The sequence below is a fragment of the Rhinoderma darwinii genome (assembly GCF_050947455.1).
Source record: "Rhinoderma darwinii isolate aRhiDar2 chromosome 4 unlocalized genomic scaffold, aRhiDar2.hap1 SUPER_4_unloc_4, whole genome shotgun sequence".
NCBI classification, from domain to species: Eukaryota; Metazoa; Chordata; class Amphibia; order Anura; family Rhinodermatidae; genus Rhinoderma; species Rhinoderma darwinii.
This window is the reverse complement of record NW_027461759.1, coordinates 51,322-64,883: the sequence shown is the minus strand read 5'-3', so window position 1 is coordinate 64,883 and position 13,562 is coordinate 51,322. Positions and strand designations below refer to the sequence as shown.

The 13,562-nt window shown below is 48.3% G+C and overlaps 1 protein-coding gene across 2 annotated transcripts; it reads left to right on the top strand.

Moving 5' to 3' along the window:
• Positions 1-5,738: 5,738 nt before the first annotated feature.
• Positions 5,739-12,757, top strand: LOC142684071 (histone H3-like centromeric protein A). Of its 2 annotated transcripts, none has more exons than XM_075847458.1 (5): positions 5,739-5,812; positions 9,746-9,847; positions 11,548-11,684; positions 11,753-11,830; positions 12,136-12,757. In XM_075847458.1, exons 2-5 carry the CDS (start codon positions 9,763-9,765, stop codon positions 12,265-12,267), a joined length of 432 nt encoding a protein of 143 aa, XP_075703573.1. In that variant the 5' UTR covers positions 5,739-5,812; positions 9,746-9,762; the 3' UTR covers positions 12,268-12,757. The 2 variants fall into 2 exon arrangements, with proteins under 2 accessions (XP_075703573.1, XP_075703572.1); XM_075847457.1 differs by having other exon boundaries at positions 5,741-5,812; positions 9,749-9,847.
• The last annotated feature ends 805 nt before the right edge of the window (positions 12,758-13,562 follow it).

Below are 13,562 nucleotides of genomic sequence, written 5' to 3'. Positions count from 1 at the left end.
GAACCTAGAGGCGTCCCAGAGCGTACAAAAGATTCAGGCTGATTGTAGACGTTCTGCTAACCCCCGGTTTGTCGTCGGGGATCTGGTGTGGTTGTCGTCAAGGAACTTGCGCCTTAAGGTCCCGTCTAGGAAGTTTGCTCCCCGATTTATTGGACCTTATAAGGTCATTGAAGTCCTCAACCCTGTATCCTTCCGTCTGGAGCTGCCCCCATCCTTTCGCATACACGACGTCTTCCATGCCTCCCTCCTGAAACGCTGCTCCCCGTCCTGGTCCCCCTCGAGGAAACCTCCTGTTCCCGTTCTCACCCCTGAGGGGGTGGAATTCGAGGTGGCCAAGATTGTGGACAGTAGGATGATCCAGGGCTCCCTCCAGTACCTGGTCCATTGGAGAGGATACGGGCCGGAGGAGAGGACTTCGGTACCTGCTCGAGATGTTCACGCTGGGGTATTGATAAGGAGGTTCCACCTTCTCTTCCCCACTAAACCGGGTCCTCTTAGTAAGGGTCCGGTGGCCCCTCATAAAAGGGGGAGTACTGTAAAGGATCTGCCAGGTACTACATCTGGGTATACTCCCAGGATTAATCAGTCGACACCTGAGGCCAGACCTCTGAGACTGACACCTGCTCCCACCAATCAGGGTGGCAGGCTCAGGAGTGGGAGAGCCTATCGCGGCCTGGTCAGTCAGAGTTAGCTCCGCCCCCTGTCCATTTATACCTGCCGTTTTCTCTTCCTCCTTGCTTGTTATTCTTTTTGGATTCCTGGCCCCACTGCTGCCTTGCTCCAGCCTGCTTCTGCTTTGCTTCAGTTCCGTTTATCCTGCGTTGCTCTACCCCTGGCTTGCTTCTGCTCCGTGCTCCCGTTTGTATACTAGACTACTTCCTGATCCTGACTGGCTCATTAACCCTCCGTTTCCTCGCGGCGTTCCGTGGGCTACTGTATTCCCTTGCGTGTTCCCTGTTTGTCTCCCTTGCACTTAGACAGCGTAGGGACCGCCGCCAAGTTGTACCCCGTCGCCTAGGGCGGGTCGTTGCAAGTAGGCAGGGACAGGGCGGTGGGTAGATTAGGGCTCACTTGTTCCCTTCACCTCCTTCCTGCCATTACATAATAACAAGCGCTAATAACAAGCCCTTACCTAGTCTACCATTTCTTCTACGCTGACGTTATCATGGACCCCCTTGAGACCCTGACCCAGCAGATGCAGGGCCTCTCCCTACAGGTCCAGGCCCTGGCTCAGAGGGTCAATCAGTCTGACGCTGCCTTTGTAGTACCCCTCACCTCACCTTTAGAACCCAACCTCAAGTTACCTGACCGGTTCTCAGGGGACCGTAAGACTTTTCTCTCCTTCCGGGAGAGTTGCAGACTTTATTTCCGCCTAAGACCTCACTCCTCAGGTTCCGAGAACCAGCGGGTGGGTATCATTATATCCCGACTCCAGGAAGGGCCCCAAGAGTGGGCCTTCTCCTTGGCTCCTGACGCCCCTGAACTTTCCTCCGTTGATCGGTTTTTCTCTGCCCTCGGTCTCATTTACGACGAGACTGACAGGACTGCCTTAGCCGAGAGTCAGCTGGTGACCTCTCCTGGTGGGAGACCTGTTGAGGAATACTGTTCTGATTTTAGAAAGTGGTGCGTAGCTTCTCGGTGGAACGACCCGGCCCTAAAGTGCCAGTTTAGGTTAGGATTATCTGACGCCCTGAAGGATCTGCTGGTTAGCTACCCCTCTTCTGACTCCCTAGACCAGGTTATGGCCCTAGCAGTACGACTTGACCGACGTCTCAGGGAACGTCAGCTTGAACGTTTCAATGTTTTCCCCTCTGACTGCCCTGCGATTCCCCCCGAGGTCCCGTCTCCTCGCTCTTCCACGGAGGACTCGGAGGTACCTATGCAACTCGGGGCCTCCATGTCCCCTCAACAACGTAGAGAGTTTCGCAGGAAGAATGGTCTCTGCTTCTATTGTGGGGACGACAAGCATCTACTGAACACCTGTCCCGTAGGCGTAGGCACCGCCGCCAAGTTGTACCCCGTCGCCTAGGGCGGGTCGTTGCAAGTAGGCAGGGACAGGGCGGTGGGTAGATTAGGGCTCACTTGTTCCCTTCACCTCCTTCCTGCCATTACAATAGCTCAATGCAACATGGTGTCAAAAAACGAATCTTATAAAATCTCCACTCCAAATACTAAATGGCGCTCCTTCCCTTTAGAGCCTTGCTGTGTGTCCAAATAGCAGTTTATGACCACGTGTGGGGTATTTCCCTACTCTGAAGAAGTTGCTTTACAAATGTTACGGTGCTTTTTCTCCATTATTTGTTGAGAAAATGAAAAAATTTTAACTAATGCTGCGTCTTATTGGAAAATAATGTCATTTTTCATTTTCACTGCCCATTTCTAATAAAATATATGAGACACCTGTGGCGTGCTGAAAAAATAAAAAAGTTAGAGCTCTTTGAATGCGACTATAGAAAAACGAATAAAATAGCTCGGTCATTAGGGCCTAAAATGGGATGGTCACTAAGGGGTTAACGTCAGTTAGCACAATATAAATACATTTACAGTAGCTCCCCCTAGTGGCGACTGCCGGTAGCTTTCCACTGAAGTGTAGTAACCAGGACATGAGTCTAAGGCTATGTTCACACAGAGTTTTTTGCAGGAGGAATATCTGCCTCAAAATTCCGTTTGGAAGTTTGAGCCACATTTTCCTCTCCCTGCACGCCGATTTTCGCTGCGTTTTTCGCCCGCGGCCATTGAGCGCCGCGGGCATAATACACCGCGAAATACGCTTTCTCTGCCTCCCATTGAAGTCAATGGGAGGTCAGAGGCATAAACGCCCGAAGATAGGGCATGTCGCTTCTTTTTCTCGCGAGGCAGTTTTACTGCTCGCGGGAAAAAGACGCCGACGCCTCCCATTGAAATCAATGGGAGGCATTATAGGGCAGTTTTTGACGAGTTTTGCGGCGCGGTTTCCGCGTAAAAAAAAGTCGTCAAAAAACTCAGTGTGAACTTAGCCTAAAATGTTCTTTACACAGGACGATTATCGGGCAGACAAGTGTTCATATAACGCTCGTTGCTGATAATTGCGCTTTGTAAAAAGGGCAGCGATCCGCAGATGAACGAGCAAACACCCAATCATCTGCTGGTCGTATCGTTTTAAAAAAGTGAAATATTATTGTTGTCGGCAGCGCATCTCCCTGTGTAAACAGAAAAACGCGCTGCCGACATGATAATAACGTTTGGGGACGAGCGATCGGAGTAACGACCGCTCGCCCTCATCCATAGCTCCGTGTTATTCATAGCTCCGTGTTATCCATAGCTCCGTGTTATCCATAGCTCCGTGTTATCCATAGCTCCGTGTTATCCATATCTCCGTGTTATCCATAGCTCCGTGTTATCCATAGCTCCGTGTTATCCATAGCTCCATGTTATCCATAGCTCCGTGTCATCCATAGCTCCGTGTTATCCATAGCTCCGTGTTATCCATAGCTCCGTGTCATCCATAGCTCCGTGTTATTCATAGCTCCGTGTTATCCATAGCTCCGTGTTATCCATAGCTCCGTGTTATCCATAGTTCCGTGTCATCCATAGCTCCGTGTCATCCATAGCTCCGTGTCATCCATAGCTCCGTGTCATCCATAGCTCCGTGTCATCCATAGCTCCGTGTCATCCATAGCTCCGTGTTATCCATAGCTCCGTGTTATCCATAGCTCCGTGTCATCCATAGCTCCGTGTTATCCATAGCTCCGTGTTATCCATAGCTCCGTGTTATCCATAGCTCCGTGTTATCCATAGCTCCGTGTTATCCATAGCTCCGTGTTATCCATAGCTCCATGTTATCCATAGCTCCGTGTCATCCATAGCTCCGTGTCATCCATAGCTCCGTGTTATCCATAGCTCCGTGTCATCCATAGCTCCGTGTTATTCATAGCTCCGTGTTATCCATAGCTCCGTGTTATCCATAGCTCCGTGTTATCCATAGCTCCGTGTCATCCATAGCTCCGTGTCATCCATAGCTCCGTGTCATCCATAGCTCCGTGTCATCCATAGCTCCGTGTCATCCATAGCTCCGTGTCATCCATAGCTCCGTGTTATCCATAGCTCCGTGTTATCCATAGCTCCGTGTCATCCATAGCTCCGTGTTATCCATAGCTCCGTGTTATCCATAGCTCCGTGTCATCCATAGCTCCGTGTTATCCATAGCTCCGTGTTATCCATAGCTCCGTGTTATCCATAGCTCCGTGTCATCCATAGCTCCGTGTTATCCATAGCTCCGTGTTATCCATAGCTCCGTGTTATCCATAGCTCCGTGTTATCCATAGCTCCGTGTTATCCATAGCTCCGTGTCATCCATAGCTCCGTGTTATCCATAGCTCCGTGTGACCGGAGCAAACGAGCAGATATGTCATAAATGTCAGGTAGATTGGGGTTCCACCTCTGGGACCCGCATTCACTACTATGGGAGTTACGGAAACAGATCAGACAAAGCCGGAGGTGGGACCCTCATCTTTCTGACATCCTATGGATACGTCATAAATGTGTCTGATGGGAAGACCCCTTTAATGAGTATATCAGTAATAGTATAACTAGCAAGTACCAGCCGCTACCCCTCCCCCCTCATTGCAACACCAAGTGAGGCCCCATGCAGACGACCGTATTTTCATCTATCCCGAAAAACTGTCCATATTGCATGGGTATATACGGATCCGTAAAAAAAAAGAGGGAGGATGCAAATGATGTCATCAGCATGTTGCTTAGCAACGCTTCCATAAATATGGTCAGAGTACGGATGCGTATCCATAGCCGCCCATATTTACGGAAGCGCCCATAGACTTCTATGGGAGAGTCCCTGCTGTAATTACTGATGAAAAATACGGTCGCGTGCGTGGGGCATAAGAAACTGCAGCTGCATCCCCCTCCTCCCTGTTTACAGTTTTTCACTAGATGGAACTTGCACGATCAACGATGTATCCAGTGACTCGGTGCTCATTTACACGAGCCGACGCACGCTGTACGGGGATGAGCGATGGTTAATACGATGGTCCGTGCTCGTACAGTTTACGTATTGTCGGCAGCACATCCCATTTGTACGCTGTGGACAACGAGGATTTTTTGGGATGCATAACAGATGTGATCAGCTGACCAATGAGTGCAGTTTATCGTCTGATCGTCGCTGCCCGTGATCGAAAACAAGCGCTCGTATGATTATCGGCATTGGTAAAGGGGTCTTAATGTCAATAAAAGGTTTTTTTTTAATATCACAACGTTTCTAAGCATTTTCTATAGAACTTGATAGAAACCCATCGAGCCTAAAATAGACCCATCCTGGAACCCAGGGGTATAAACAGGCTTTTCTTTACAGCCGAGGTCTTGATGACGTCATTGAGACCGCGCGGTGATCGTGTATTATAATTATTATAGATTGTGGGAGATCAAACATCAGGATATAGTTTTGTTGGCTTTAGCGATGGTTTGAACATTTGGTGTACTTCTTCTATTAGCCACAAGGGGGCGATGCATAACCTGGAAGAACGCAGTGCGGGAGCCTTTTGGTTTTTCTTGGCTTTTATATTGTGGGGCTATTATATAATCTATACCAGTAGTTCCCAACCGGGGTGCCGAGAGCTGTTCAGGGGTGCCGCGGCTCATCCACGGCAAAAAAAAAAAAAAAAAAATCGAATTTTTTTTTGACATTTTTTTTTTTTTTTTGGTACAAGCTCCGCCACCCACGTTGTAGCAGACGTGACGCGCGGACTTCTGTTACAAGCACCGCCCACAGCTTCCCACTAGAAGCCTGACGGAGGGAGAGGAGCCATTAACACTGGGCAGGGTAAGTGCGGTTTTCTTTACTTTCTTAGCAGTTGTGTGAGAAATGGAGCCAGGGGAATGTGGGTAGTTGTAGTTCTCTCCTCTTCTACCTCCTCCCTGTAATGTCCTCTGATATCCCATAATAACAGCCTAGACATGCTGGGAGTTGTAGTCCTCTCCTCTTCTACCTCCTCCCTGTAATGTCCTCTGATATCCCATAATAACGTCCTGGACATGCTGGGAGTTGTAGTCCTCTCCTCTTATACCTCCTCCCTGTAATGTCCTCTGATATCCCATAATAACAGCCTGGACATGCTGGGAGTTGTAGTTCTCTCCTCTTATACCTCCTCCCTGTAATGTCCTCTGATATCCCATAATAACAATCTGGACATGCTGGGAGTTGTAGTTCTCTCCTCTTTTACCTCCTCCCTGTAATGTCCTCTGATATCCCATAATAACGTCCTGGACTTGCTGGGAGTTGTAGTCCTCTCCTCTTATACCTCCTCCCTGTAATGTCCTCTGATATCCCATAATAACAGCATGGACATGCTGGGAGTTGTAGTCCTCTCCTCTTATACCTCCTCCCTGTAATGTCCTCTGATATCCCATAATAACAGCCTGGACATGCTAGGAGTTGTAGTTCTCTCCTCTTATACCTCCTCCCTGTAATGTCCTCTGATATCCCATAATAACAGTCTGGACATGCTGGGAGTTGTAGTCCTCTCCTCTTCTACCTCCTCCCTGTAATGTCCTCTCTGATATCCCATAATAACAGCCTGGACATGCTAGGAGTTGTAGTTCTCTCCTCTTACACCTCCTCCCTGTAATGTCCTCTGATATCCCATAATAACAGCCTGGACATGCTGGGAGTTGTAGTCCTCTTCTCTTATACCTCCTCCCTGTAATGTCCTCTGATATCCCATACTAAGTCTGGACATGCTGGGAGTTGTAGTCCTCTCCTCTTATACCTCCTCCTGTAAACTTTCTCTGATATCACATAACATCCTGGACATGCTGGGAGTTGTTGTTCTTATACCTCCTTATTTATTCCTTCCCCAGGGGTAAGCACACTTTCTGTCTGTGATGGTCCCTTTACTAGAGGGGCAGATGGTTATTTTATCGGGGGGCGGGGGGACTGAGGCTGATGGTGGCTTTACTGGAGGGGGCTGATGGTCATTTTACTGGGGGGATGGAGGCTGATGGTGGCTTTACTGAGGGGTCATTATAATGTGAGTGGGGGGCTGACGGTCATTACTGTGAGTGGGGGGCTGACGGTCATTACTGTGAGTGGGGGGGCTGACGGTCATTACTGTGAGTGGGGGGCTGACGGTCATTACTGGGAGTGGGGGGCTGACGGTCATTACTGTGAGTGGGGGGCTGACGGTCATTACTGGGAGTGGGGGGCTGACGGTAATTACTGTGAGTGGGGGGCTGACGGTCATTACTGGGAGTGGGGGGCTGACGGTCATTACTGGGAGTGGGGGGCTGACGGTCATTACTGGAGTGGGGGGGCTGACGGTCATTACTGGGAGTGGGGGGGCTGACGGTCATTACTGGGAGTGGGGGTGCTGACGGTCATTACTGGGAGTGGGGAGGCTGACGGTCTTTACTGGGAGTGGGGGGGCTGACGGTCATTACTGGGAGTGGGGGGGGGGCTGACGGTCATTACTGGGAGTGGGGGTGCTGACGGTCATTACTGGGAGTGGGGAGGCTGACGGTCTTTACTGGGAGTGGGGGGGCTGACGGTCATTACTGGGAGTGGGGGGGAGCTGACGGTCATTACTGGGAGTGGGGGGCTGACGGTCATTACTGTGAGTGGGGGCTGACGGTCATTACTGGGAGTGGGGGGGCTGACGGTCATTACTGGGAGTGGGGGGCTGACGGTCATTACTGTGAGTGGGGGGCTGACGGTCATTACTGGGAGTGGGGGGCTGACGGTCATTACTGTGAGTGGGGGGCTGACGGTCATTACTGGGAGTGGGGGGGCTGACGGTCATTACTGGGAGTGGGGGGCTGACGTCATTACTGGGAGTGGGGGGCTGACGTCATTACTGTGTGTGCGGGGGCTGACGGTCATTACTGTGAGTGGGGGGCTGACGGTCAGTACTGTGTGTGGGGGGCTGACGGTCATTACTGTGAGTGGGGGGCTGACGGTCATTACTGTGAGTGGGGGGCTGACGGTCATTACTGTGAGTGGGGGGCTGACGGTCATTACTGGGAGTGGGGGGCTGACGGTCAGTATTGGGAGTGGGGGGCTGACGGTCATTACTGGGAGTGGGGGGCTGACGGTCATTACTGGGAGTGGGGGCTGACGGTCATTACTGTGAGTGGGGGGCTGACGGTCATTACTGTGAGTGGGGGGCTGACGGTCATTACTGGGAGTGGGGAGCTGACGGTCATTACTGTGAGTGGGGGGCTGACGGTCATTACTGTGAGTGGGGGGCTGACGGTCATTACTGGGAGTGGGGGGCTGACGGTCATTACTGGGAGTGGGGGGCTGACGGTCATTACTGTGAGTGGGGGGCTGACGGTCATTACTGGGAGTGGGGGGCTGACGGTCATTACTGTGAGTGGGGGGCTGACGGTCTTCAAGTGGTTTCCGCCTCTCACCTCCCATTGAAATTAATAGGAGGCAGAAAAAACCTGCGGCGCTCGTTTGGTGCTTTTTTGTCTGCGGTTTTTGCATTCGCTTCAACGGCTTAAAAAAAATGTGGGAAAAAAATAAATAAAAAAAAGTCAAACAGCGCTGTCAATTAAAAATCTGCCTCAAAATTCGTAAATGAATTTCGAGGCAAACTTTTAGTTTCTGCCTTACAAAAAAACGTTGTGTGAACATAACCTAAGAGTGTACTGCTTGTTTTTCCCCATTTTTTGTCGTTTTGTAAACAATTTTTGGTAGGGGTGCCCTGAGAATTATTTTTTTTCCCTGGGGTGCCTCGAGCCTGAAAAGGTTGGGAAACTCTGATGTATACAGTCGTCCTGGTGTATCTGGCAGTTTTCTAGAGTTCAGTGTATAATCATTGATAGATACGGTGACGCTGAGATCACGCCGGGCAGCACGTGCGTCCTCATGAATTATACACGATACAGACAATATTATTAAAGAGGAGCCGTCACTTCTCCTGAAATGTATGTATTAATAGATAACTTGGTGTTGCCATTCTCCTCATCAAAGGTCGTGTCCCTACAGTCTCTCTGTCAGCACTGATTGGACGTTGTCAGTTTGTGTAGGGACACACCCCCAACTGGTAACACACAGCTGTCAATTCTTACATTTCCAGGAGGAATAACAGAGAAACGGCACAAAGCAGAGAGTCCTAAGAAAAGTTGCGCACTCGACTGAATGTTTCTTCTCCTCGTCTATCGTGTGTGTTGATTTTATACATTTTCGCTGCTGCGTGTCTAGAGATCATATGGATTATTAGATGTTTTATTTCTGTATATTTGTACTGCATTGTTGCAGCTCATCGTCCTCCAGCTGCGGCCTTTCATTTCCATGACGACTGCTCCACTTTTCCTTTGCTCCAGTTTTAAATTTCCCACCTTTGTCTGGATTACGGATTCTCTGTAAGGTTCTGTGCACACGACCTATTTTCAGGCGTTTTACGCCTCGAATCACGCCTGAAAAGACGGCTCCATTACGTCTGCAAACATCTGCCCATTGCTTGCGGGATCTGCTGCGGGTAGCTCTTCTGTTGCCGCATTATTAAATAGATCATTGATGTCGCTGTTCTGGTAATTGATGCCACGAGGATCTATTGTATTCATTGATGCAGCGTGCGTTAATTACTGACATCCGGCAATCTCATATCTTCACCGTCAATGTCATCACTTTCTTGTCACTTGCATTGGTGGCATCAGTCAGTATAAAACCGCTCAGTTTATCCTACGTCACCTGTCATTCTGCTGAATTGTCACCGTCTCTTATCTGCTTAACTGATTGTATGTCTCTCAGCAGCGTTTTACATCATCATGAAACCACCCCAGAAAAGCTCGTCCCGCAGGAAGTCGGCGCAGCCGCAGAAGAAACCTGCAGCTCCTCCTCAATCTCCGCCAAGTAAGAGAAAGTTGCACCTTGATCATCTTATCACTCTCATTATATATTTTATTTTAAAAATGAATTCCAGATAACCTCGGGTCGTGTAATACTAGATTGTAATCCGTTTCTCAGCTTTATATCTTAGAGGGTTCGTTTCTATGCAGGTAAAAATCTGTTACTTACCGAAATTTCTGTAGCACAAGGCCGCCACTAGGGGGAGCAAACTGAGGACTGATTTATATAGGCACAACATGAGCTGTATTATGTGCACAATCGTCTCCCCTAGTGGTGGTTGCAGGAAGCACGTTACTATATGGCCCTGGGAAGGGAATCTGAGAACACATCTCACACCCATGAAGATATATTATGAAATGAGGGATCTAAGAATTTCCAACCTGCAGTCCGACCGCTCTATTCATTCCCTATGGGATCGCCGGAAATAGTCAAGTTTGACTGCTCCTTGCCCAATTATGCACTCTGCCGTGAGCGGCTCCGCGCAGGCAGGCGCGATGTTGTGACGTCAATTTCTGAGCCTTTTTTCTACTCCGCTTATGCAGCGTGTGGATGAGACGTGTTTTATCTCATCCACTTTGCTGCTACTGTATTATGCTGCCGATTTTTCCGCATTATAATACAGGTATATGCCGTATTTACGTAATGTGTGAACTGACTCTAACCCCTCCACCCACCCCCCCCCCCCCCGCCAGTCCCCGCAAAAATGTTCTTGCATCAAACCGGTCCTCGGTGCAAAATAAGTTGGGGACCACTGCCATAGAGAATGACTTGAGTGACCACCACTCTGGGACCCGCACTCTTGTTAACAACCCGCAGCGATCCGGCATTTATCACCTATCTTGTGGATAGGTGAAAAATTATTTTCGTGGTACAACCCCTTTAATCAGGTATCAATAGGACTTGATGGACCCCAAATTATCAGTCATAGAAAAGTATTTAAAATTTGAACGTCCACATTTATATCATTTTTTGGTCCAACATTCTGTGCTGATTAATTTCTTAATGTCGTTTTACAGCAGTTGGAGCACAATTTTCTGAAACGGAGCTCTAAATCTCCTGCGTAGACAGTTACATGGTAGAATTTTGTCTCCCTGCAGCCACCACTAGAGGGAGCTCACTGCATACTGTTTTGTTACCAAGTTCAATGTACAACCATATACCATGAGCTCCCTCTAGTGGTGGCTGCAGGTAGCATGTTATGTTTTAAATCTGTTTACCTGATGTTCCTTGGGGGACATTAAGGTAATAGGCCATGTTCACACAGGGCAGATACGCGGCGTAAAAGTACACAGCGTATTGGCCCTGGGCACCGGAGGTAATTCTGGCTGAAAAATTGCAGTTTTTCGGCTGGAATGTCCATAGAAGGTAGAAAAAAACCCATACTTACCCGTAGCCATGGTGACGTGTCCCTCTGATGTTCTGCAGCAGTCATATGGGATGAGACATCATCCCTGGAGGCCGGGTTGAACGCAGGAGCAGAGAGATCTGGGTAAGTTTGGCGGTTTTTTTCCGCTGCGTCTGGATGAGATTTGTTTGAATCTCCTCCACTCTTCTGCTTCTGTATTACGCTGTGGAGTTTCCGCAATGAAATCGGTTGCAGAAAATCCGCCGTGTTTACGCTACGTGTGAACCCGGCCAGACAGTGAATTTCCATGTAGCGGGAGATTCATTTTCAGCTGTGATTATGGATTTCTTTCTTACAGGTAGAGGGGAAACAAGTCACAGACCGAGCACACAACGAAGAAGACGCTACCGCCCAGGAGCCCGTGCACTGATGGAAATAAGAAAGTACCAAAAATCAACCAATCTGCTCATTCAGAAAACCCCGTTTTTCCGCCTGGTGAGTGGATGTGTCCTCTGCGGCTGCTCCTCTTTATTGTCAGTGATATTCCCCTTTTATTCTTGCAGGTGAGAGAGATCTGCCTGAAGTATTCCCGCGGCGTGTTTTACTACTGGCAAAGCACCGCACTTATGGCGCTACAAGAGGTCAGTATCTCATACAATGCACTGTCCATGTAACGCATGGGTCAACCAGAGAGGGAGCTGCTCTTTGCAGTGATTCACTACTCAGCCCCCGCCCCCTCTAACACATCCATATGCCCTAGCGGGACATTTGCATAGGGGTTGTCATGCATTGTGGGAGTTCCAGAGGCCAGACCCCCCCCCCCCCCACCATCACTCTAGCTAACAGCTCATAAAAGTGAAATCTGATCAGTCCTTCGAGCTGTGTAGTAAATTATACCGGGAGTGCTGTCACTTTAAGAGGGACTAATGCTCTTCTGTATCCACAGTCAGCTGAGGACTTCCTCGTGAGTCTCTTTGAAGATTCTTACCTCTTCAGTCACCAGGCCAATAGGGGCACTCTCTTTGTGAAGGACATGCAGCTCGCACGGAGAATCCGAGGCATCCCGTATGAACTGTGATAACGCTGCCGTTTTATCTCTCAAGATTTGATGAAGAATGATCACGTGTAAATAGTTTTATATTAATGGAGAAAATCTATTGGGAAATACAAGTTTTACCATTGCATAAATGATCCAGTTTGGAAGAGTAAACCGGCTTTAGCGCCCCCTCCTGACACTGGTTACAGTGGAGTTTTTTTCTTTGTTTTATCTGTTCATGGGAAAGTTGTTACAACCAATATGGCTGCCGCTGCAGTTTGCAGGGTGGTAGTGCAGTAGTTTTTCTGTCCAGCTATGTAATGGGTTATAGGGGTCCAGGATGTAGCACAGAAAATGACCACAAGGCGGCACTGCTGGACAAAACCGCTAACAAAGACGCTGGACACAACCGCTAATGAAACCTGATCTGGCCGACCTTCTAATTGTTCTGCTGAGTTTATGATCCGCTTCCTGTTTTTATTCTGTGAAGGTTTGTTAATTTTTTCAAATAAAAAAAAAATGTATATTATAACTTTGATCTTCATCATTTTAGACTAATCTTCATAAGGGCTTGGATATGATCAATGACTCCAGCTTCGCTGTAGTTCAATACTCTTGCTCTGTCCCACCCCCATTCTTTACACTGCAGCTATGCTTGTTCAGAGTGTTTGCTGTGTGGGTGGGTGTGTGGGTTGGGTCCAGAATTATTTGGGCAGTGACACAATCTTCATGATTTGGGTTTTGCTGCCACCACATTGGATTTGAAATGAAACAACTGAGATGCAATTGAAGTTGAAGCTTTCAGGTTTATTTCAAGGGGTTAAACAAAAATCTCCTGTGAAAAGTTTAGGAATTGCCACCATTTTTCTACACAACCTCCTCATTTCAGGTGATCAAAAGTGATTGGACAAATTAACATTACCATAAATGTTTTTTTTAATACTTTGTAGAGAATCCTTTGCAGGCAATGATGGCCTGAAGTCTGGAACCCATGGACATCACCAGACGCTGGGTTTCCTCCTTTGTTTTTTTTGTTTTTTATATTTCAAATTTTTTATTTTCAAGAAAAGAAATGGGGATACAGAAAAAGAAAAGGGGGTGACATGGGTACAGAAAAAGCCCATGAGGGCCGATCATTTCAACCTATATTTCAACAACAATTAGTAAATATGCAATCAAAGTCCTCCCAACATAGTACCATCAATACACTACAAGCATTAGTATAGCAAGACAGGAATACCAGCATTACACCCTCATCCGCCCCTCCATCACCCACATCTCAGTCAATTCTTAGTAATGATTGATTCAAATAGGGAAGTAAACGAAGGGTAGAAGGA